At 42.1% G+C, this 25,734-nt stretch overlaps 1 protein-coding gene across 8 annotated transcripts in view; it reads right to left on the reverse strand.

Moving 5' to 3' along the window:
* The window catches only part of LOC126359421 (leukocyte tyrosine kinase receptor), an 815,186-nt gene that overhangs the window by 447,914 nt on the left and 341,538 nt on the right, over positions 1-25,734 (reverse strand). For all 8 annotated transcript variants that reach the window (XR_007566229.1, XM_050007634.1, XM_050007633.1 and 5 more), the window contains 2 exons: positions 23,050-23,180; positions 7,228-7,368 (listed from right to left, as the gene is read on the reverse strand). Coding sequence is in view for 7 of the 8 variants with exons in the window: in XM_050007634.1 (XP_049863591.1) it covers positions 7,228-7,368; positions 23,050-23,180 (272 nt within the window). In the remaining variant the exon portion in view is untranslated. The remainder of the gene's footprint in view (positions 1-7,227; positions 7,369-23,049; positions 23,181-25,734) is intronic.

A 25,734-nucleotide genomic window follows, 5' to 3' on the forward strand; every position in this document is an offset into this window, starting at 1 on the left:
ATGCGTTGTCCAGAACATACGGCAACAGGGCAATCCCGTTTCCGTAGTTTACAAATTATGCGTTGTAGACCTAAACAACATTTGTAATTTTGGTTCCTACTGGCATCAGCTATCCAGGTAAGTTCGTATTTTTTTCACTAAACGGCAGTGCGGGATAGTGTGAAATGCCTTCCTGAAGTCAAGGAACTCGACATGAATCTGAGCGCTATTGTTTACGGCACTGTGGATCTAAAAATGGTTCAAATGGCTCTGAGCACTATGCGACTTAACTTCTGAGTTCGTCAGTCGCCTAGAACTTAGAAAAATTAAACCTAACTAACCTAAGGACATCACACACATCCATGCCCGAGGCAGGATTTGAACCTGCGATCGTAGCGGTCGCTCGGCTCGAGACAGTGGATCTCATGGAGGAACAGAGCGAGCTCAGTTTCGCAGGATCGCTGTCTCCGAAATCAATGTTGATTTTTATAGAGGAGATTTTCATTCTCCAAGAACGTCATAATCCTTGATTATAATCCATGTTTCATAATTCTACAACAGATTGACATCAACGATATTGGGCTATAATTGTGCGCATCTGCTCTACGGTCCTACTTAAAAACGGGAATGACCTGCGCTTTCTTCCAAACGCCAGATATCCTTCGTTGCTCAAGTGATTTACGATGAATTGCTGCTAGACGGGGAGCACGTTTTTTCACATAAACTTTGTAAAGTGTTATAGGTATCTCATCTGGTCCTGACGCCTTTCCACTACAAAGTTATTGTATTTGATTTTCTATTCCTCAATCGGTTATCTCAATATCTGTCATTTTGACGTTCAACGACTATTGAAAGGAGAGACCGTGTGAAATAATTTTCGAAGACAGAATTCAGTAATTCGGCCTTCTCTCTGTCATATTCAGTTTCGATCCCAGTAGGGTCACTGAGCGAATAAATATACACTACTGGCCATTAAAATTGATACACCACGAAGATGACGTGCTATAGACGCGAAATTTAACCGACAGGAAGACGATGCTGTGATATGCAAATGATTAGCTTTTCAGAGCATTCACACAAGTTTGGCGCCAGTGGCGACACCTACAAAGTGCTGACATGAGGAAAGTTTCCAACCGATTTCTCATACACAAACAGCAGTTGACCGGCGTTGCCTGGTGAAACGTTGTTGTGATACCTCGTGTAAGGAGGAGAAATGCGACTTTGATCAAGGTCGAATTGTAGCCTATCGCGATTGCGGTTTATCGTATCGTGACATAGCTGCTCGCGTTGGTCGAGATCTAATGACTGTTAGCAGAATATGGAATCGGTGGGTTCAGGAGGGTAATACGGAACGTCGTGCTGGATGGATCCCAACGGCCTCGTATCACTAGCAGTCGAAATGACAGGCATCTCATCCGCGTGGCTTTAACGCATCGTGTAGCCACGTCTCGATCCATGACTCAACAGATGGGGACGTTTGCAAGACAACAACCATGTGCACGAACAGCTCGACGACGTTTACAGCAGCATGGACTATCAGCTCGGAGACCATGGCTGCGATTACTCTTGACGCTGCATCACAGACAGGAGCGCTTGCTATGGTGTACTGAACAACGAACCTAGGTGCACGAATGGCAAAACGTCATTTTTTCGGATGAATCCAGGTTCTGTTTACAGCATCATGATGGTCGCATCCGTGTTTGGCGACATCGCGGTGAACGCACATTGGAAGCGTGTATTCGTCGTCGCCATTCCGGCGTATCACCCGGCGTGATGGTATGGGATGCCACGTCTCTGTCACCTCTTGTTCGCATTGACGGCACTTTGAACAGTGGACGTTACATTCCGGTTGTGTTACGACCTGTGGCCTTCCCTTCATTCGATCCCTGCGAAACCCTAAATTTCAGCAGGATAATGCCCGACCGCATGTTGCAGGTCCTGTACGGGCCTTTCTGGATACAGAAAATGTTCGACTGCTGTCCTGGCCAGCACATTCTCCAGATCTCTCACCAATTGAAAACGTCTGGTCAATGGTGGCGAGCAACTGGCTCGTCACAATACGCCAGTCACTACTCTTGATGAACTGTGGTATCGTGTTGAAGCTGCATGGGCAGCTGCGCCTGTAGACGCCATCCAAGCTCTGTTTGACTCAAAGCCCAGGCGTATCAAGGCCGTTACTACGACCAGAGGTCGTTGTTCTGGGTACTGATTTCTCAGGATCTATGCACCCAAACTGCGTGAAAATTTAATCACATGTCAGTTCTAGTATAATATATGTGTCTAATGAATACCCGTTTATCATCTGTATTTCTTCTTGGTGTAGCAATTTTAATGGGCAGTAGTGTATGGTTTCGGTTAACGTACTGAATTTTACATACTTACTGATTTTACCCTGTTAGGGTGTTTTACTCAGATCAGTTGACAAAGTTTTACTTTCAAAGTCATTGCTTCACTAATTGACCTCCTTACGCCCATTTTTGCTTCGTTTGTCTTTTGTTTGTCGGCTAGGTTTTTGCTTCTCATGAATGTGAGGTAAAGTTCTCTTTGTTTACGTTGTAGTTTTCTAAACGCCTATTACACCATGGTTAGTCTTTCCTATCCACCGTACTCGGAACATATTTTTCTGCGGCATATTGCACGATTCCTTTGATTTTTTTCATTTGTTTTCCACATCTTCATCCTCACTACAGAAAATTGTTGGTGATAGGTCAGATGTTCAGAAAGTTGTATCCTGTCACTCTTGCTAAGCAAAACTATCTTCCTACCTTTATTAACACTGTTTGTCAGATCCGTTGCCATAGATGCTATCACAACCGCATGATCACTGATACCTTCATCTGCATTAACTGATTCTGTTAGTTCGGGTCTGTTTGTTGCCAGGAAGTCTAAGAGGTTACCCTCAGGAGCTGATTTTCTAACTATATGCTCAAAGCACTTTTCGGAGATCCAGAACAATGTCGCAGAATCCCTCTCACTGGCATCAGAATTGATCGTGTGACACTACCAGTCTATACCTGGCAAGTTGAAATCACCCCCTTATTATAACAGCATGATCAGGAAAATTACTAACAATATACTGCAAGTACTGTTTGCAGCGGTCTATCACTAGAGCTCCTGACCGAGGTGGTCTATAAAAGCATCCGATTACCATTTTTGACCGATCTTTGATACTTAACTTACCCAGATGAATTCACAATCGGAATCCGTGATAACGCTGCTAACTTTTATCAAATTCTTTATTGCAAAAAATACGCCGCCACCATTGGCGACTAACGTATCCTTACGGTAAATATTCAAATCTGAACTTAGGATTTCCTTGTCATTAACGTCCTGTTTCAATCAACTTCCTGTTCCAGATGCTATCTGTGTACGCCCCCGGTAGCTGAGTGGTCAGCACGACAGACTGTCAATCCTAAGTGGCGTCAAACCGAAAGACTTAACCCGGCGAACGGTCTACCCGACGGGAGGCCCCAGTCACACGACATTTTCATTTATTTTAGTGCTATATGTGCCTTATAACCTTCAGTATGCGATACAATTTAGGTACCTTTCATTGGATGATCCTGCAGTTCACTAAAATCATATTCACCTTTTCCACCTCTGATCTGCGACGACGAACGTTCTCTGAGGAAATTGCGGCTAATTTATCAGGAAAATAGTCTTTAATCCCAAGGGAGGGTTTCTTCGCCTAAAAGAGCCCCATGTGCACGCCTAACATATTCTGATATCCTAGTAGCTGCTTCCTATGTGTAGTGTACGCCTGTCCTATTAAGGGGAATCCTGATTTTCTGTGCCTGATAGCGGAGGCCGAGAAATTCACATGCGATACCGTCGCGCCAGACGGAGTGGCCGTGCGGTTCTAGGCGCTACACCCTGGAACCGAGCGACCGCTACGGTCGAAGGATCGAATCCTGCCTCGGGCATGGATGTGTGTGATCTCCTTAGATTAGTTAGGTTTAATTAGTTATAAGTTCTAGGCGACTGATGACCTCAGAAGTTAAGTCGCATAGTGCTCAGAGCCATTGATACCGTTTCAGAGTGGTCGGAGCCTCTGCTATAGAGATTTCTAAAATCATTGTGGGAAGTGGCAACAAAACGACTGTTCATGTTGGTGTGTAGAATGTATGAAACTGGCGACGTGCTATCTGACTTTCGGAAAAAATTGATCCACACAATTCCGAAGACTGCAAGAGCTGGTAAGTACGAGAATTATGGCACAATCAACTAAACATCTCATACATCTAAGTTTCTGACAAGAATAATATAAGAATGAATGAAAAAGAAAACTGAGGATATATTCGATGACGATCAGTTTGGCTTTAGCAAAGGTAAACGCACCAGAGAGGCAATTCTGACGTTGTCGTTGGTATTGGAAGCATGACTAAAGAAAAATCAAGACACGTTCATAGGATTTATCGATCTGGAAAAGCGTTCGACAACGTACAATAGTGCAAGATGTTCTAAATCCTGGCCGGCCGCGGTGGTCTCGCGGTTCTAGGCGCTCAGTCCGGAACAGCGCGACTGCTACGCTCGCAGGTTCGAATCCTGCCTCGAGCATGGATGTGTGTGATGTCCTTAGGTTAGTTAGGTTTAAGTAGTTCTAAGTTCCAGGGGACTAATGGCCACAGCAGTTGAGTCCCATAGTGCTCAGAGCCATTTGAACCATCTAAATCCTGTGAAAAATATGGGTAAGCTATAGGGAGAGATGGGTAGTATACAATATGCACAGGAGGCAAGAGAGAATAATGAGAGTGGAAGACTAAGAACGAAGTGCTCGGATTAAAAAGGGTGTAAGCCAGGGATGTAGTCTTTCGCCCCTACTGTTCAATATGCCCATCGAAGAAAGTTTCAGGAATGGAATTAAAATTCATTGTCAAAGGATATCAATGATGCAATTGACAAATATCATTGCTATCTGAGTGAAAATTTAGAAGAATTACATGATCTGCTTAATGGATGGAACGGTCTGTGTGTACAGAATTTGGATTGAGAGTAATCGAAGGAAGACGATAGTAGTGAGAAGTAGTAGAAATGAGAACAGCGAAAAATTTAACATCAATATTGATAGTCACGAAGTAGATGAAGTTAAGGAATTCTACTACCTAGACAGCAAAATAACCAATGACGGATGGAGCGAGGAAAACATAAAAGCAGACTATTATTGGCAAAAATGTCATCCGTGGCCAAGAGAAGTCTATTAGTATTAAATATAGGCCTTAATTTAAGGAAGAAATTTCTGAGAAAGTACGTTTGGAGCATAGCATTGTGAGCTAGTGAAACAAGGACTGTGGGAAAAGCAGAACAGAAGAGAATCGAAGCATTTGAGATGTGGTGTTACAGACGAATGTTTGAAATTAGGTGGACTGATACGGTAAGGAATGATAGGAGCTTCTGCAAAGAATCGGAGAGGAAAGGAATATGTGGAAAACACTGACAAGGAAAAGTGACAGGATGATAGGACATAGGTTAAGACATCAGGGAGTGACTTCCATGGTACTAGAGGGAGCTGTAGAAGGCAAAAACTGTAGAGCAAGACAGAGATTGGAATACATCCAGCAAAAATTTGAGGATGTAGGTTGCAAGTGCTACTCTGAGATGAAGAGGTTGGCACAGGAGAGGAATCCGTGGCGGGCCGCATCAAACCAGGCAGAAGAGTGATGCCCTCTCGCGATTGGCAGTGTAACACTGTGACCACTTATCCACGATGCCATTCTTGTTTTAGCCTGCTCTTTATTGCACATCTCGTTCTTGGACCATTCACTGTTTCTATTTTTTTTTCACAGTTCAGTACACATTCTTCCTGTTTTCATGCTTGTTCTCTGTTCAGTTTTTGACGGGCTATCCACTGTCACCTTGGCACTAAATCTGAAGGGGCTGCGATGAGGAGTTTCCCTTGTTTGTTGTCTGCGTCCCCCCTTCCAATAAGTCTCTCACGCCCCTCCAGGAGTGACCCACCTCCCTCCCTCCAGTACCCCATGCTGGTTGAGAGCAAGAAAGTTTCACTGCCAGTACTTCAAAAATGGTTCAAATGGCTCGAAGCACTATGGGACTTAACATCTAGTCCCCTAGACTTAGAATTACTTAAACCTAACTAACCTCAGGACATCACACACATCCATGCCCGAGGCAGGATTTGAACCTGCGACCGAAGCAGCGGCGCGGTTCCGGACTGAAGCGCCTAGAACCGCTCGGCTACTGCAGCCGGCTGACCAACAATGTGAGAAGATGGTGTGGCGTCACTTTCCTAATCACAAGATATTGCGTAAATATCTCAGACTAAATCCCAACTTATCCATTGTTACTTATGAAGTGAGGGCATGTGACACTGTTGATGTGGATCCAACCGTCAGACGGGAACGTTAAGCTCAGCGGCGTAGTTGTTGCTAATTGAGAAGAGCAGACTATGTGTCATCTCCAGGTTTCACAAAATCCTTCCCTTCCTCTGTTACTACAAGCTTATACAACACAGTACTACACAGTTCAAGCACTCCTCACAGGAGTCCGCACGTCAAAGAAACACTCTTGACCATAGTAACAGGTCACATCGGTAAATCACCTCCAGTGGCATCTCGCCCAGGACGGCAATGTGAGACCACCACATCCGCAGCCAACGCTCATGCCTTGAGTACAGCCGCGATAACTATAATATAAAAGAAGCAAAGGTATGGATATGGGCGTGAATGGTTTCATTTTAAAGGCAGGGAAGATAACACGAATGATCGAGAAAATTTCAGCCTCATTCACCATGTTGCAAGAATAGAAGATAAACGTTGACTGTGTAACTGTACGCATTCGTGGATGAAATATGTAAAGCAAACTATTGCCAAAAGTGCATAGTTTAGAGGTACGGTATGGGTCGCTATTAAGTAGCCCACACTTTCAAATATGTGCCCCGCCAGTTACAGTCGTCACGTTTCCTACAGCCGCTGCCGCGGCACGAGGGCACTGACACGAACGGTTACGCGAATGTCAATGAGACGCAATCGGCGGGAGCGTTGAGCCCATTTTGTACGTTTGCCAGTTGAATAACATTTACAGACACTGTATTGGAGAGTGACAGATTTATGAATCTTTTGCATTCGTATACATTTCTGTATTCAAATCTACTGTTAGTAACTGGCGCTGCTACTTCATCAACAAAGTTATGTATTACTTTCACTGTTTGATATTACATGTAGAATAAATTAACATCCACTGAAGACCCACATATCGTGCACAGGAAGGCATAACAAGAGGGTGGCTGCTCACCTAGGTCCCAGCACGGCTGCTGCTCGTCTTCCCCGTTCTCGCAGTCCTCCTGCAGGTCGCACACGTGGTCATAGTCGATGCAGCGACCGTCTTCTTCACACTGGAATGCATGTACGCTCAAGCACGTCGTCTCCGCCTCTTCTGCACCCAAAAACAAGAAGAACAATGTAGTATCGCCGTTAGCTTATTATTCCATAAGCAGCTTTCCGATTAAATCTCTGACAGGCAGCAGAGCAAAATTTTAAATCTAGCCTAGTGCATCATCAGTTACTTGAGTGGTGTTAAAGATTAACATACTTATTTAGATTAAGTTTAACGCAAAGTACTATTTCGTAATAGATAATTAATAATAATTTAACCGAACTCATAAACAAACACTGAGCGACAGTGTCATGGGATAGCGATATGCTCATATGCAGATGGCGGTAGTATCACGTACACAAGGTGTAAAAGGGCGGTGCATTGGCGGAGCTGTCATTTGTACTCAGGTGATTCGTGGGAAAACATTTCGGGCGTGATTGTGGCTGCATGAAGGAAATTAACAGAGCTTGAACGCCAAATAGTAGTTGGAGCTTGACTCATGAGACATCCCGTTCCGGAAATCGTTAGGGAATTCAATATTCCGAGATCCACTGTGTGAAGAGTATGCCGAGAATACCAAATTTTAGGCATTACTTCTCACCACAAACAACTCAGTCGGCGACGCCCTTCACTTAACGATTAATAGCAGCGGCGTTTGCGTAGAGTTGTCAGTACTAACAAACAAGCAGCAATGCCTGAATAGCCGCAGAAATCAGTTTGGGACTTACGACGAACATATCCGTTAGGACACTGCGGTGAAATATGACGTTCGTTAATGGGCTATGGCAGCAGATGACCGGCGCTGACAGTACGACATCGCCTGCAGCGCTTCTCCTGGGCTCGTGAGCATATCGACTGGATCCTAGACAACTGGAAAACCTTGCCCTGGTCAGTGGAGTCTTGATTTCAGTTGGTAAGACTGATGGTAGGCTTCGAGGGTTGTGCAGAGCCCACGAAGCTACTGACTCGAGTTGTCGACAAGGTACTGTGCAAGCTGGTGGTGGCTCCGTAATGGTATGGGCTGTGCTTACTTGTTAGTCCATGCGACGTCCAGTTGCTGCGCTACACAGGGCGACAGGAGGTCCGACACGATACTAACAGATATCCCATAATTTTTTTTTATATCCGTGTATGTTATTGTAAGGTACATTATGTGTTTTCCTTTCCGATGAAAAAACTGTTAATTTTTGCGGTTGATCTATGTACAGTTGCCTTTTGTGAAACACAAAAGGCCGGTGGAACACAATTATTTTAAATTCACTCCGTAACACTGGAATGTAAGCCATTCTTTTTTTTTCTTAGCAACTTAGAATACATGAGTGGAATTCGTTGTATGAAAAGTGACTTCCTTTTTTTTCTTTTACCTTCATCGCAGTGGATGCAGGAAAATATTGAAACAACAAAAACACAATGTATTACCAGTCATGAGATGGTGTAAGAAAAGTGATAGCATTCATTAAAGCTTCCAGTCATATCGCCACGGATAAATACAGATCCTACATGGTCGTCAGGAGAATCTTGTACCAGTCATCCATCAAAACAGTGGCGAGTTTAGGTAAAGGGGAGTAGCGATCTCGCACCCTTCTCCCAAAAGTAGACCGCAAAGGTCTAGTGACTCTGAAGCCCAGGGAAGGGTGCCACATTTCATCCTCGTGCTCACAAAACCAGTCCTGGAAAATGCGAGCTGTGTGAACTGGGCTCCTGCAATCTTAAAATACAGGATCGTCATTGGGAAAGAAATATTGTACCTTGGATTGACCTGATCAGCCAAGATAGTCACACAATCCTTGGCAGTAAAGCGACCTTGCTGTTTAACTATTGGGTCCATAGAATATCACAATGTGGCTGTCCAAATCCTCAGCGAATCCTCGCCATATTTCACTTCTGGTAGAAAGAACCCTGCATCAGAGACTTGAGATGACGTACAGCAATTGGAAAGTGTGAGAGAACACTTATCTGATCAAATGACTTACTTCCTTTGCTCCATAGTCCAGGTATTATGGTTCGGATCAATGTTTTACTTCTACGGGCATTTGCACTACTGTTGTGCAATTATGCAATTCTAGCTCTACCTCCAATCCCAGTTTATGGAGCTCCCTTCGAACTCTCTTCCTCTTAATTTCGACACAGTCCTCTTCAATGTCCGTTAGTCACGTTCACTCAATCCACACTTTCGTCCGTGTTGTGACTTAGGGAACCACGTTTTTCGCTTTCGCTGTATGCGGTATAAATTTTCGATATGGTGCTTCTTGAAACACCAAACACTTTGGCTGCCTTGGTCACGGAAGCACGTACAATATGAGCACCAACAATTTTCCCAAGTTCGAATTCAGTTAGTTCCCACAAAACCACTGAGCACTGTTCTGACCAAGACTGACACTTGCAACGTGTTGAGGACATTACACAGGTGCCTCCCTTCCATTGCCCAATTACTTGTTGTTCGTCCACGTAGACTGGGATACACCTGGTAACTTCCGCCCCTTGCCCGCTCCCTTTTATTCCGTACACTGAAATATATCCACTCTATTTTACCTAATCTTCTATCGTGCTATTTAACGGCACTTACAATTCCTGACTGCTCGATCTCGTATACATTGTAGTCGTAACCCGGATGCAACAACCTTCTTCCCCCTTCCTTGTACTTTTTTTTGGGGTCATCAGTCTTCTGACTGGTTTGATGCGACCCGCCGCAAATTCCTCTCCCGTGTCCATCTCTTCATCTCAAGTACCTCTTGCGAACTACGTCCTCAATTATTTGGTGGATGTATTCCAATCTCTGTGTTCCTCTACAATTTTTGCTCTCTACAGCCCCCTCTAGTACCTTGGAAGTCATTCTCTCCACATATTCCTATTCTCTCTTATTCCGCACAGAACCTCCTCATTCCTTACCTTATTAGTCCACTTAATTTTCAACGTTCTCCTGTAGCATCGCATCTCAAATGCTTCGATTCTCTTCTGTTCTTCGTCAAATGAAGCTCTATGTTGGCCATGAATGCCCTTTTTGGCCAGTGCTAGTCTACTTTTTATGTCGTTCTTGCTCCGTCTGTCATTGGTTATTTTGCTGCCTAGGTAGTAGAATTCCTTAACTCCATCTAAGTCATGACCATCAAGCCTGATGTTAAGTTCCTCGCTGTTCTCATTTGTGCTACTTCTCATTAATTTTGTCTTTCTTCGTTTTACTCTCAGTCCATATCCTGTACTCATTAGACTGTTTATACCATTCAGCGTATCATGTAATTCTTCTTCTCTTTCACTCAGGAAAGCAATGTTATTAGTGAATCGTATCACTGATATCCTTTCGCCTTGAATTTTAATTCCACTTCTGAACCTTTCTCTGATTTCCATCATTGCTTCTTCGATGTACAGACTGAACAGTATTGGGGAAAAACTACAACTCTGTCTTACACTCTTTTTAGTACTAGCGCTTCGTTCTTAGTCGTCCATTCTTATTATTCCCACCTGGCTCTTGTACATATTGTATATTACCCGTCTCTCCGTATAGCTTAAACCTATTTTTCTCAGAATTTCGAACATCTTGCACCATTTTACATTTTCGAACGCCTTTTTCAGCTCGACGAATCCTATGAACGTGTCTTGATTTTTCTTTAGTCTTGCTTCCACTATCAACATCAACGTCAGAATTGTCCCTCGGGTGCCGTTACCTTTTCTAAAGCCAAACATCGTCATCTAGCACATCTTGACTTTTTTCATTCTTCCTTATGTTATACTTGTCAGCAACTTTGATGGATTGTGTGGTAGTTCTCGCACTTGTCAGCTCTTCCCATCTTCGGAATTGTGTGGATGATGCTTTTCCGAAAGTCAGATGGTACGTCGCCAGACTCATACGTTCTACGCACCAACGTGAATAGTCGTTTTTTGCCACTTCCCCCAATGATTTTAAAAATTCTGATGTAATGTTATCCATACCTTCTGCCTTATTTGATAATAATTCCTTCAATGCTCTCCTAAATTCTGATTCTAATACTGGATCCTCTGTCTCTTCTAAATCGGCTCTGGTTTCGTCTTCTATTACATCAGACAAGTCTTCCCCCTCATAGAAGCCTTAATGTACTCATTCCAGCTAGCCGCTCTATCCTCTGCATTTAACAGTGGAATTCCCGCTGCGCTCTTAATTTTACCACCATTTCTTTTAATGTCACCGAAGGTTGTTTTGACTGTCCTGTATGCTGAGTCAGTCCTACCGACAATCATTGCTTTTTCGATTTCTTCACATTTTTCATGCTTTCTGTTTATTTCATTCCTCAGAGACTTGTATTTATGTATTCCTGATTGTGGTGCATTCTTTTATTGACCAGCTGAAGTATTCTTCTGTTACCCATGGTCTCATTGCAGTTACCTTCTTTCTAGCCATGTTTTTCTTTCGAACTTCTGTTTCTGCCCTTGTTAGAGATGTCCATTCCTCTTCAACTGTACTGCCTACTGAGCTATTCCTTATTGCTGTATCTATAGCTTTAGGGAACTTCAAGCATGTCTCGTCATCCCTTAGTACTTCTGTATCCCAATTTTTTACGTATTGATTCTTCATGACTAACCTGTTAAATTTCAGCCTTCTCTTCATCACTACTACATTGTGATCTGAGTCTATACCTGCTCCGGGATACACCTTACAGTTCAGTATCTGTTTTCTGGGTCTCATTCTGACTATGATGTAATCTAACTGAATTCTTCCCCGATCATTCGACCTTTTCCAAGTATATCTCCTCCTCTTGTGATTCATGAAGAGAGTATTCGCTATTAACAGCTGAAATTTATTACAGAACTCAATTAGTCCTAACGAATCCTACTCCTGTTATACCATTTTCTGCTGCTTTTGATATTACCCTATACTCATCTGGCCAGAAATCCTTGTCTTCTTTCCATTTAACTTCACTGATTCCTATTGTATCTAGATTCAGCCTTTGCATTTCCCTTTTGAGATTTTCTATCTTCCTTACCATATTCAAGCTTCTGAAATTCCATACCCTGACTCTTGGAGCGTTAGTTTTTCGTCGATTATTCAGTCTTTTTCTCATCGTCACCTCCCTCTTAGCAGTCCCATCCCAGAGATCTAAATTGGAGGCTATTCAGGAAACTTTTACCTCATGTCCTGTGGACACATGTTGTGTGTTTCTAATGCAGTGGTTTCCATTGCCTTCTGGATCCTCAGGCCGTTGACTTTTGCTGATTATTCCCCCTTTAGGGGCAGTTTCCCACCCCGAGGACAAGAGAGTGCCCTGAACCTCTGTCCGCTCCTTCGCCCCCTCTGACAAGACCGTTGGCAGGGTGAAGGTGACTTCTTATGGCGGAAGTCTTCGGCCGCCAATGCTGATTATTAATCAAAATTCAAGCGATGGCGCAGGACGTTTTGATTACTTATCAATAACGCTATCCCTGTACCACGAATGCAGCACATGTACATGTCTTTCTTGGATTTCTTATAAGAAATGTTTGATAGAGCTGGCTGCTCCCTTTTGCAGCTCTGTTTCGTTGTATTTTTCGTCATTTTCCTTTATACATTTTGCTTTTGAATGTGGCTGGTGACTATAATGGAAAATTGGAATATTGGGAAACTGATTTTACACTTAGGTAGTTCCGTGGTCAGTGTTGGATTCTTAGTCTTTCCAATCCGATTTTGCTGGTAAGTTCGATGAGTCGGTGTTCAATCGTTGTAAGTTGTCTATTTCATATATGCGTTGTTTGGCGTATCTGAGCTTGCTGCTGTAGATTCTTTTTTTTTGTGCTACATGACCTTATCCAGACAGATGCAGCGCATTAGAAAAGTGGTGTAGTGGAGGTTTTGTTTTAGTTGTCGCTCAGAAAACTAATACAAACTCAATTTTTCAATGATGCTTCACGAAATTTGTGAAAATTATTCAGAAAAAAAAGCACCACGAAGAATTACTCGTATTAGACGGAAATCGGTAGATACCATGACAAACATATGATTACAATTTTTTTTAAAAAAGTGATTAATTCAAGAGGAAGAGCTTCACAAATTGAGCAAGCCAATAACGCATTGGCCCACCTCTGTCCTTACTCAAGAAGTTATTCGGCTGAGCATTGATTAACAGAGTTGTTAGATGTCCTCCTTAGGGATATAGTGCAAAATTATGTTCTATTCGCGTGTTAGAGCGTCAAAATCCCGAGGTGGTTGTTGGGCTCTGCCCATAATGCGCCGACCGTTCTCAGTTGGGGAGAGGTCCGACGACACTGCTGGCCCAAGTGGGGTCTCGGAAGCTTGAACACGAGCAATAGAAACTCTCGCCGTGTGCGGGTGGGGGTGGGGGATGGGGGTTGATATCTCGCTGAAAAATAAGCCCAGAAGGGTTTCTCACGAAGGGCAACGAAACGGAGCGTAAAATGAGCGTACTGCTCCGCTGTAAGGGTGCCGCAGATGACAACAAATGGGGTCCTGCTATGAAAAGAAATGGCACCCAAACCATCATTCCTGGTTGTCGGGCCGGATGGCGGATGACACTCAGGTTAGTAGCCCACCGCCGCCAGGGGACTCTTCAGACACGTGTTCTCTGGTCATCTGGCTCAGTTCGAAGCGGGTCTCATCATTTAAGACAGTTCTACTCCAGTCAGTAAGATTCCACGCCGAAGAATGAAACAGATGAGGAGCGAGAAACACGTTTATCTTCTCACCGGAAGGGAATAAATAGATTGAAAGAAAAGTTAAAGATATGTAACGAGATGTAATTAGAGAAGAGGATCCAGTCTGACCTCAGCCAGCATACATAGAGAAATTGCTGAAGAAACAAAACGACGAAGTAAACTAGGTAGAGTTACAATGAGTGAACGACAGCGATCACAACTGCATGATTACTAATGGTTCAAAAAAATGGTTCAAAAGGCTCTGAGCACTATGCGACTTAACTTATGAGGTCATCAGTCGGCTAGAACTTAGAACTAATTAAACCTAACTAACCTAAGGACATCACACACATCCATGCCCGAGGCAGGATTCGAACCTGCGACCGTAGTGGTCGCGCGGTTCCCGACTGAAGTGCCTAGAACCGATCGGCCACCACGGCCGGCTAAAAACGTGAATAAGTGATTGCAGAGCACTTCATTTCAAGGCAATAAGATTATTTAACTGGATATAAACGTAATTAAGAGAATTTTTTAGCATTCGTGAATATTTTTGAGTTCGAAATATAAATATTTTATGATTTTTTTAATGATCCGTTTTACGATGTTCTTTAACGTTCTCGAGCGATCTGGCGTGTTCTCAGACAATAAACGAAAAGAAAGACCTAGTGAACCTAGTAATAATATTAATAATAAGGCCACCGTATTTGATATGAACAATTGCAGCATAATCGCACCTATGAAAGAATGCGATATCTATAAGCATTTGGGTCTCCATCAAGAAAGACGTCTATTGAATGAAACCTTAAAACAAAGAATCAGACTACATATATCAGCAGAGTTCCCTCAAGTCTGAAATCTAAACTAAATGAAAAAAAAAAACCTTCACGCCATTTACATGTATGGAATTTCAGTGCTAACTTACACTTTTGGCATCAATAACTTGACGAAAACAGACCTGGAAGTAATACGGAGGAAAACATAGGCAATTATTGCGAAGTATGGCATCCATAATTCTAAATAAGCTGTAGAAATGCTGCCTTTCCCACATGAGAAAGGAGGTAGGAGGCTAACAGGTATTGAGCAGCTGTACGAAGAGCAACTTACGAATCTGAAGCAGTATTTTTGCAACTACTCATCAATACATAAAGCAATAGTAGACGCAAATAGTAATTACACAACACTCAATCTGGTAGAAACATCCAGTACAGTCCCAAGGTCAAAGACATAAATAATAATAAGAGATAATAATAGGTTGGTTTAAAAACTGCACGAGAAACATGCGAATGACCTCAGGTAGGATTTAAAAATGTCGAACAAGTGGTTAACATGCGCAAGTTTACAAGCAGAAACCGAAGGATTTCTGATCGCGATACAACATCAGGTCATTGCGACGAGGATCTACTGGAAGTATATCTTGACATAGTGAGGAATAGGTGATATCTACACGAAGTGTGAGGGTCGAAAGGAAACTGTACGACACGTTAGATTAGGATGTAAAAACAATCACCCACGGAATACTTGGAAAGCCATGTTGAGTCTGTCACAATAACCCATCTTAAGCTGGAACAGAAGTATCAATTAAGGAAAGACACTACAGATAATATTCTACTACTGTTGTAGAAAACAATTTATGGTAAGCGTAAGATAATAACCGATAAAATAATCCGTTGTAACAAACCTGACATAAGTGATCAATAAACACGAAAACCCCCTTCCTTATAGACATCGCTGCCCCAAGGCTCAAAATTAGCAAACCACATATAATGAGCTGAAGGCTCAATACAGGCATCTGGCAGACGAGATAAAAACCACGTGGAAATGAGTTTCAACACATCGTCTTTGTGGTAATAACAGAACCCACGTTGTCTCAAAACGGACTGTGAAAACTTAAAAGTGTAGCTCTAGGGAGCCTATATAAATATTTTTTCTTTTATTATTTTGTTTTATTCAATATATTTGTGTGGAGCTCACCATCGATGAAGCAAAAATGTTAATAAATAAAACTTTTTGGCAGCGATATTAGTTCACTCTTCCTCCGCATGGAGGGATATCTTTGTGACTCGAGCCGTCCTCAGTTCGCTGTAAACAAGGAGGTTAGGCTGTGAACGATTGTATTGTATGCACGCCAGCTTTCTGTGCGTTCCGTTGTTAGTAATAAGTCTGTGTTAACCTTCCTCCCTAGTTTCCAGCTTCATTCCGCAGGCCTCCCGTACATATTAGCAAGTGTCGATCAGTTTAAATAATATATCTGTCTGAACCAAGGATCTGAACATAAGGCGTATTTGTATGCATATTTACTATAAGGAAGCCTGTTTTCGACTATCGAAACTGAACAACTGAGTGATACTGTCAGTGATGACGAGACGCTAATTGTTGAATGACGGCATGCCTTGTCCGTTGATTTTTCGTTCGCAAAGACACATGTCAAATGTTTTAATTAATATGTGCATCTTACCAGTTAGAACTACAGAAAAACAGTGATTAATATAGCGTGAACTGTGAACTGTTTGCTGCTCTTTTATTCAACGATGAACGAAGATAGTTTCCGCATATGCAATGGGCGTAAAACAGTGAATGAACAATGCGTGTGCATGGTATCAGATTTGAACATTTAGAGGACCGAGCTTTGATGTGAATTAGCCTTTAACTGTTTCGTATCACTTACTGAATTGAAATTGCTTCGCTGTGCCACAGAGCGGTACACTGTGTAGAGAAATATAGGCTTACTCCGTAAATACGTCAGTACTGCTTATTTATAATTGAATACTTAACTGTAGAACGGTGCTAGCTGCCGAATTCATTAAAAAAGTGATAAGTGGTTTGAAAGATACAGGATACCGAGGAGGATTACATATGAAAAGTGCTTTGTCCACCGAGAGTTCCAATTGGTTACATTTTCGATCAATAGATGATGGCCTGCAGATTTCATAAGAACAGTGCAATGGGCCATTTAGTTGTGTTTGTTTCATTTTGTTTCATATCGATTGATATGCTGCAGTGCATGTGGGATGAGAGTATCGCTGGTAGGGATGGAAACGGAATCGCGTCATGCATTCTGAAAGTGTTAAACACCGGGATAACAACGAAGAAAAACCTTATTGTTTGGAGTGACAACTGTGCTGCACAAAACAAGAATTGAATGATGGTTTTTCTTTTTCTTTTTCTGGTGGCAAATGGGATGAATACAACAACGGTTTCTTGTTAGTGCGCACAGCTTTTTCGCCGTGACTCTCAGTTTGCCTTGATAGAGAAAAGGAAGTCGGTGGCGAAGGCAATTGTACCCAGCGACCTACGCAAAACGGTCGAGGAAGCAAAGGTTGTTAGACGAGATACTTTCTACAAAAAAGCTGAACATTTTAGAAGTTGCCAGCTTTCCATATGATTCAACAGATGTAACACATGTAGCAATAAGAGAATGTTACACCGACATGGAAAGGATTCGTAAGGTGAATGTGGTCAAAAAAGGGAAACATGCAAGAAACATTCAATGTGATAACTTTGAATCTATTTCCTCAACCCACTCAATTACGGATGAAAAGAAGAAAGCCTTAAAGGCTATGATACATTACCTGGAAAAGAATGACCATATTGAATATTATATGCAGATCTGTGGAGTGTGACCAAGGACGTAGCACCTAGAATTATTTGTTGGTACTTAGCACCTTTCATAAATGTTTCTGTTTGAATTGCCTTCAGCATCAAACAATTCGAACTGTGTCATTGTGTCATATTAGTGGTGGCACAAATATATGATAAGATACTCCCATTTGTAACATGGAAAAGTTTGAGGAGTAAATAATTAAAAACACTACACTACAGACAGTTTGTCTGTAATAACTTCAGTTCATGAATTTGTCACTTTGCACCTTCCTACAATTAAGTGATCGATTGTGTACGCCTTGGAACTGTAAGCCCACGACAGCAAGCTCACGGCAACAGGTGTAACAGCACAGGACTCTTCTCACAGATATACCTGTAGTCACAACGGATCTGGAGGCATTATTTTGAACACAGAATCGGTAAATATTAGTCGATCACAATATTGTTGCACCTGGGAGTGAGGGCGTTACGTTCGGAGTATCGTGAGATTTTATTGTGACATTTGACAAAGACACAGTGGACCACTTTATAATATAAGCAAAACCGACCTGAAAGCATTCACAGTGCGATGCGTTTTCCATAGACTCCTCTGTACTTGTTTACGGTAACGTCCCTGTATGTTCCTGGTGACGCCTACGGGAGGCCAAGTGCTATAATATTATGGTCCGGTACTACCATCATCGCACGTCATCGTCTCCACATTATCTCGGAATCCTGCAGTGACGTGAGGTGCAGCCACGGCAGTGACTGTTATAAAACAAACTGCTAAACAAGATCAGGCTCTCAATTGTGAAGGTCATTTATAATGATATACCAGTATACTGTATAATTAAGGTAAGAACGACCAATTGGCCACTGCACAACATGGTCCAACTCTTACGGGAATCGGTGAAACACCGCAAGTAATGAGCAGAACGGGAAAGGGCCACTAAATTAGTAGTATGCGGGCAAGTGTAGAATTTGGGTCTGACGGGAGGCGTGCTAGGTTAGTCGGTGTAGTTGTGATGACCACTGTGTCCGGATGATGCAGCAGTCAGCAAGAGACCCCCGTTCGAGTCCCGGCCTGGCACAGATTTCCAATTTCCCCATTCACTTAAATCAATGCCCACTATCAGCTGATGCCATTAATTCCTTTGCGTCCTCACGTATTATCAGTTTTCTATTTTAAAAAAAATATGTTATACACTTGTAATTTTCGCACTGCAATAGTACTAACACATTAATGTAGGTTTTGCAGGACCAATTCGAGAGCATTTTTCACACAAACGAGACTTATCATTTAGCACCCTTCCCATCTCTCTGCCACATCAATTTTCCCTATCAATCGTAGCAAGCATTGTGTGCAAACCTGCACTTGGACGGCCCTGGCGCCCTGCTCACTTGGTACCCCAAGCAGCCGCTACTAATATTGTGATAAACCTTGTATGGAAATCTTACATTAGTGGCAACTCTGGCGCTCCTCTCAGCTTGGGGACCCAAGCGGCTGCTACTAATATTGTGGTATGTCCTGAATAGAAATCTTACACTTGTGGCTTCTCTGGTGCCTCTCTCAGCTTGGTGCCCCAAGCATTCGCTGCTAGTAATGTGATACACCCTGTTTATGAATCTTGCAGTTGCAGCATCTCTGGCGGCCCTCTCAGCTTGGCGCCTCAAGCGGTCACTACTAATACTGTGGTATATCTTGCATAGAAATTTTCCACTTGTGGCGTATCTGCCCCCCCCCCCCCCTCAGCTTGACGCCACAAGTCCCCACTTCTAATACCGTGATACATCCTGTATAGAACTCTTACACTTGTGGTGTTTCTGGTGCCCTTCTCACCTTGGCACCCCCAAGCAGCTGCTACCAGTATTGTGAAACGTCCTGTGTAGAAACCTTACACTTGTGGCATCTTTGGCACCCCTCTCAACTTGGCGCTCTAAGCAGATGCTACGAATATTGTGACACATTCTGTATAGAAATGTTACATTTGCGGCCTCTCTGGCACCCCTCCCAACTCGGTGCTTCAAGCGGCCGTCACTTATGTTGTGATACATCCTGTATACAAATCTTTCACTTGTGGCGTCTCTGGCACCCGCCTCAGCTTGGTGCCCCAAGGAATCGTTACTAATAATGTGATACACCCTGCAAGAGATCTTACTGTTGTGGCGTCTCTGTCAGCCCTCTCAGCTCGGTGCCCCAAGCAGCTGATACTAGTACTGAAACGCCCCGTAGAGAAATCTTACACTTCTGACTTCTCAGGCTTCTCAACTTGGTGGCTGTATCGGCTGCTACTAATATTGTGATACGTTCTGTATAGAAATCTTACACTTTAGTGCCTCAGGCGGTAGCTTCGGTTGCTTGGGCTTTAAACCAGCCCTGAGTGTTCGCTCCACATCTCTCAGTACTATTTTTCAGTTACTTTGTAAAGCAGCACTCAAACTTATTTCCATTCATTTCCCAATATCCGCTGATCAGGTATTTTATGTAATAAACTAACAACTTCTGTAGCTAGCAAAATTGGAAACCACCATTATACGTCGTGAAAACCTATCATATATGTCCTTTGTTGTGATTGATCGAAAACCATAACCCGCACTGCATTTAGTATTGGCAACTGGTGTACACGTGCTTGGAGCTGGTTAAATTACAGTATGGCTCGGGTTGCTTGGGTTGGGCTTGTTATTATATTTCGAGCGCGCATTGAGTGCATGCTTACATATTATCAGTGTCATTTGTATTACATTCTTACTTTTCTTGGTCCCTGTTTTTCCATATCTGAGTGAAGCTGCGGAGAATATATGAGTTGGCCTACATGTTATTAGCTTTGAGTTCCACAGTAACTTTAATTTCATTTTTTTCACCTGAGAATCCTATCCTACGAGGAAATCACTCTTGACTAACGCACTTAAGTTGGTTCAGGATTACATAAGAAGATTAAGTCACCACTTGACTACTCTATCATTAGCATTATTTAATTTTTGGACGATCATTCCATTGTGTTACAAGGAGACTACGAAACCTAAAACTGCATCTTTCGCTGTGATAACAAGTGCAGAACCGAAATTTTTTGATCACCTTTTCAATAGCTCGGCAGGTTCTGGTGGGACAGCCGGCCGCGGTGGTCTCGCGGTTCTAGACGCGCAGTCAGGAACCGTGCGACTGCTACGGTCTCTGGTTCGAATCCTACCTCCGGCATGGATGTGTGTGATGTCCTTAGGTTAGTTAGGTTTAAGTAGTTCTAAGTTCTAGGGGACTGATGAATACAGAAGTTGAGTCCCATAGTGCTCAGAGCCATTTGAACCATTTTTTCTGGTGGGACATAGTTAACTTAGCGATATTTTGTTGTTTAAATCCGTATCATCATATCAGTACCGTTGTAAAAGGAGCGAGCCAATAAATGAGTAATAATAACCATAATGATGATAATAATAGTAACAATAATAATGATAGTGTTTAGAAAACTTGCGGGAATGCAGGCTGGTGACATCGCCGACAAACCGATGTTTGGACAGTAGCACGTCCGCCCATTTTAAAAAAAGTAAGTACTGTGCAAGGAATTTTAAGCCTCGGTTTATCAAGCAATTCCTGAAGGGTAACACACACACACACACACACACACACACACACACACACACACACACACACACCGCAAACGTCAGCGCCATCACACAACCAAAGGCGGCCGACGTTATAAATGATCGATAGTGAAGATTAAAAACCAACGGGTGAGGTAGCATTAACTCAGTCTCTGCTTCTTGTTAAGGGAGAGAGCGGGATTTCGAACAGAATTAAAACAAATACTTCTGTCCCTACTTGTAAGGTTACTTGCTAAGATAATTTCAACTGCTCCCTTAAAATCATTCTAATAGCTGGAAGTGCATGTCAGAGTCTCCTTGCTGTTATATCCCACAGGATGACCGCTGCCAAGACAATGTTATGCAACTGCATGTTACACACTTACAACAATGGAGCAAATCCGCAATTGGAGAACATTATCTTGGTACCAGTAATCCTATAGGATACAATAACATGGAGATTCTGATATGCACTTCCATCTGTAGGGATGGTGTTATTAAGGGAGCAGTTGAAATTAAATTAGAAAGTAGCCTTACAAATATGAGATATAGGTTTTTGTTTAAATTCTTCGTGTAGTCCCGCTCTCTCCCTTGTCAAGAAAGAGACAGTGTGCAGTTTTGCCATGAAAATGACAGTGTGTGCTGCTATCTAAATTACGGTGGTTGTCGACTCTATCGCATTCCTGTAAGTTATTTGATCATTGTACACGCCGGGAGAAACACAGGTCTCATAATAATAATAACACAGTCTAACGTAACAGTCACGACATTCTATCGGGTTTTTATTACTCACAACAATAGCAGCGCTCGAAGAAGCCAGCAAGTGACACTTGATACTGGATGAATGGGAATACTATTCTATATATTGATTTGTAACGTAGTTTTTGCAATAGCAAGTGTGTATTGCCATAAAAATCGACAATAACTAAAATATGACACCGCATTTGTCATTCTTCAGTTTCCCAAGGGCTCTGGGAGGTATGAAACTGTAGATCACAGGACAGTTTACTTGCAATTCATTTGTAACATACAAAATACTTAGTGAAGAATGTCATTTTCTTTTAATAGCGAAAAATTGCTATTAAACACCAGAAGACCTTTTCTTTTGCAGAAAGAAGTCATATACCTACACAAATTCTGGCCCAATTCACTGAACGTGGAACGTACGAAACCTGTTTGGAATGTAACGCCTATATTATTTAATGTATCACATAAATCACCATACATGTAGCTGAGGGGAAAACCGCACAGATGTCATAATAAAACGTCAAAAAGGAATAAAGCTGTTTCGCAACAAGGAAGAAACCAATTCCACAATCGTTGCTTCATCTGAGCCACAAACGGCAAGAATCTTCAACATATACGCTTTTCGATTATAAGTAATTACAGTCATAAAAATATTCGTCTGTCAGAAAGTCGAATGAGGTGTAAGAATAGGCAAATCATTAGGCTGCGTAAAAAAATTTTTACGTCTCAAGGAAAGTGACTATTACAATAAGAAGTGACAACAACAGAAATGTATGATATTAATGTATGAAATACGTATTTACTTTCTCTCATGGTCAGAGAATTAAGTAGCAATTATGCACGTATTCGAAAGCATTTCTTCATGAATAAGCTGTACCTTATGTCATCAGATCAGTGAAATTCGGCTGTTTATAAATTATTTAACGATAATCCATGTCCCTTGGCAATTTAGTAATGCATGGAACGCAAAAATATACCTAACAATTATCTCGTTAATTAAGTAGAAAACTAGGTACAACTTTAATTATTTTACGACACATGTCACTATCTGTTTTCTCACCGTTTGGCGTGCTAATATCGCTCCAGCTTTCAAATGGTAACAACTTTCACACCAGATAATGTCGCAGCTTTATGTGTTAGACTGTGACAGTATTGTTCACCGAAAATGCAAGGACAACTGAAGTGCCTTTAATTTTTGCAAAGATCGGTAAATTAGTAGGCAAGTATGTGTTCGGTGATTACCTGGGAAGCAGTCGATGACAGTGATGTTGTCGATGGCGAGGTGCGAGGGCATCCCGTTGGCCGTGACGGCCTCCAGCGCCAGCTGGAAGTCTTCGCTGACGCGCCCAATTGTGAACTCGTGCCGCCGCCACCTGCCGAAAGACGAGATTCAGCTATCAGGCCAGCCTGCTACCGCCTCCGACCAAGTATTTTTGGAAGATTTCCTTTGATTGTCAGGCGGATGTAGAAACTGGAAATCCTCTCCAAAATATTCCCAACTGTCAACTACTAGGTCCCATACACAGCCGACGGGGACATGTAGCTGAAAAAAAAAGTTGTACAACCGCCCACCAATATCTCATGAATACCAAAAGCAGAATGGAAGATGCTTTTTTTTAAAAAAAAAAAGAAAACTTACTCGCCGTCTAAGTGACCTTGCAGCCCCTGTGTCTGTTGCTTCCGAAACACGCTGCTAAGAATGGAAACTGATAGACCAATGCTGTAACACCATTTTCAGCAAGTGATTTTACAGGATGAGCCCAGAGTCTACCGACAAAATTTTTTATAGAGGTATTTGATGAGTATTTTGGTACATGTGGCACACAGTACCGTAAACCGTAACTTTGACCATCGTGGTTACATTGACCACTCATACACCGAAAGGTTTACAGCTCTGTGCTGGCTCTTAGCTATATGTTTAGAGTATACTGTCTGGTAGTAAAGTTCGATCAATATATACGACATGGCGCTATGTAGTGTCAATTTTCTTGCACAGCAGTTGGCGAACTTGTTGCGCTTACAGTTGTATACAAAAAAGTGAGTTAAAATCTGGTTGTGCAAAGACCATCACTCTCTTTTACCTGAAAAACCAACTATATCTTGTACGTTACTCTATTAATTATCAAAACAGATCACTGAGTTTTTTGTTCACATGTATGTATGTGCCAGTATATTAAGATTTCTGAGGTCGTGTGCATGATTCCACAGTTTCGGGTTTACATTGACAACTAGTCATTGTTACTCCAGGATTACAGATACTCATTTTATTAAACAGCCAATGACAGTGTGGAACTAAAGAATACAAACATTGAGATTCCATAGATAGACATATGCCCATTTGTAATTGTTAATGCGCATACAACTAGGAAAAACAAATGGCATTCATATATTCTCAAATTGCGAGCTGCTCTGTTACAGGCAGTGATTTAAGTATAATATATGTCAGATATATCCGGAAATAACGAATGAACTTTGTTTGGCCACAAGTGTCAGATATTGATTCGATAAATGAAGAACAGATAACCTTACTTCTAACTGCACTGGATGTTTTGAAACAAAGATTTAGGTTTAAAATACATGAAACTGAAGGAATTATCCTCAACTTGATTTGGAACTATGTGTGTGGAACTCCACCTTAAAACCGTTCATTACACTTACAATTCTGATGATGGATTACACTAATATTTGTTTTGTTAATACAAATCGCCTTTTCTTGCTGCACTGTATTTGATTTGTCCCAGACGCGATCCGACTTTTCATTTTAAGGCATCATCAGTGGGATCTAGAATGATACAGTTCTGTTTTGAAATGTGTTATTTGTAGATTGTAAAACAGTTCACGTCTCGCTTTTTATGTAAATAAGTAATTATTTATAATCTATAAATGATGCATATCAAAACAAAACTCTATCATTCTAGATCCCACTAATGATGCCTTGTGAAAGTGAAAAAGGTGAATCGCGTCTGGGAGAAATAAAATCCTGTGCACAAAAGAAATATTTCCGTACTTGCTGCGAACCATGACCACGCAAAGAAACTCGTTACGGATCACTTTATTCGATTTATGTTCGCCCCCGGTAGCTGAGTGGTCAGCGTGACAGAATGTCAATCCTGTGGGCCGGGTTCGATTCCCGGCTGGGTCAGAGATTTTCTCCGCTCATGGACTGGGTGTTGTGTTGTTCTAATTGTCATCATTTCATACCTATCGACGCGCAAGTCGCCGAAGTGACATCAAACCGAAAGACTTGCACCTGGCGAACGGTTTACCCGACGGGAGGCCCTCGTCACACGACATTTACGTTTATTCCATTTATGTATCAGACTACTTATTTTTCCTTTACGAGGCTTATTAAAGCATTTAAGAAAACTTTAGATCGGTGTATGTATTTCTGGGTAGTCAAAGTTTCGATGTGTTTTTGAAATAGTGACCACAAACGGAATGGTAGTTGGCAGTTGTGGTGGAAGTGTAGGCCGGTCAACGTGACCCCATATCCATGCTAACTTTGACCACCCACTATTCTTTCATAACTTCCACTGCGTTTTATAGAATGTATTGTAATAATTTGTACGTCATGCTTTCGTATGAGCCCCTATCTTCAGTACCATAAATATCACAAATTAAAAAAAAAAAGAACGATCACAATAATCACATTTCAATCTGAAAATCGGTCAAAGTACACACCGTTTAGGATATTCAGTTTCAGTGTCTTTAACACCAGTGAAAAAGGATGTTATATGTAGTCGTCAAAACGTGAAAACAGAGTAATGCAACTACACTCACAAGAGGATCCCGACATACGTCTCTCACTGATACATCCGAAACTTGGCAAGGTGAAAGAAGAATGAAAACAAACTGACACATACACATACCAAAAATAATTTTGCATCGCCTCGGTTCCGAGAGTTCCGGAACCTGAACAGAACGTTG

The sequence above is a fragment of the Schistocerca gregaria genome, chromosome 1, assembly GCF_023897955.1.
Source record: "Schistocerca gregaria isolate iqSchGreg1 chromosome 1, iqSchGreg1.2, whole genome shotgun sequence".
Taxonomy (NCBI): Eukaryota; Metazoa; Arthropoda; class Insecta; order Orthoptera; family Acrididae; genus Schistocerca; species Schistocerca gregaria.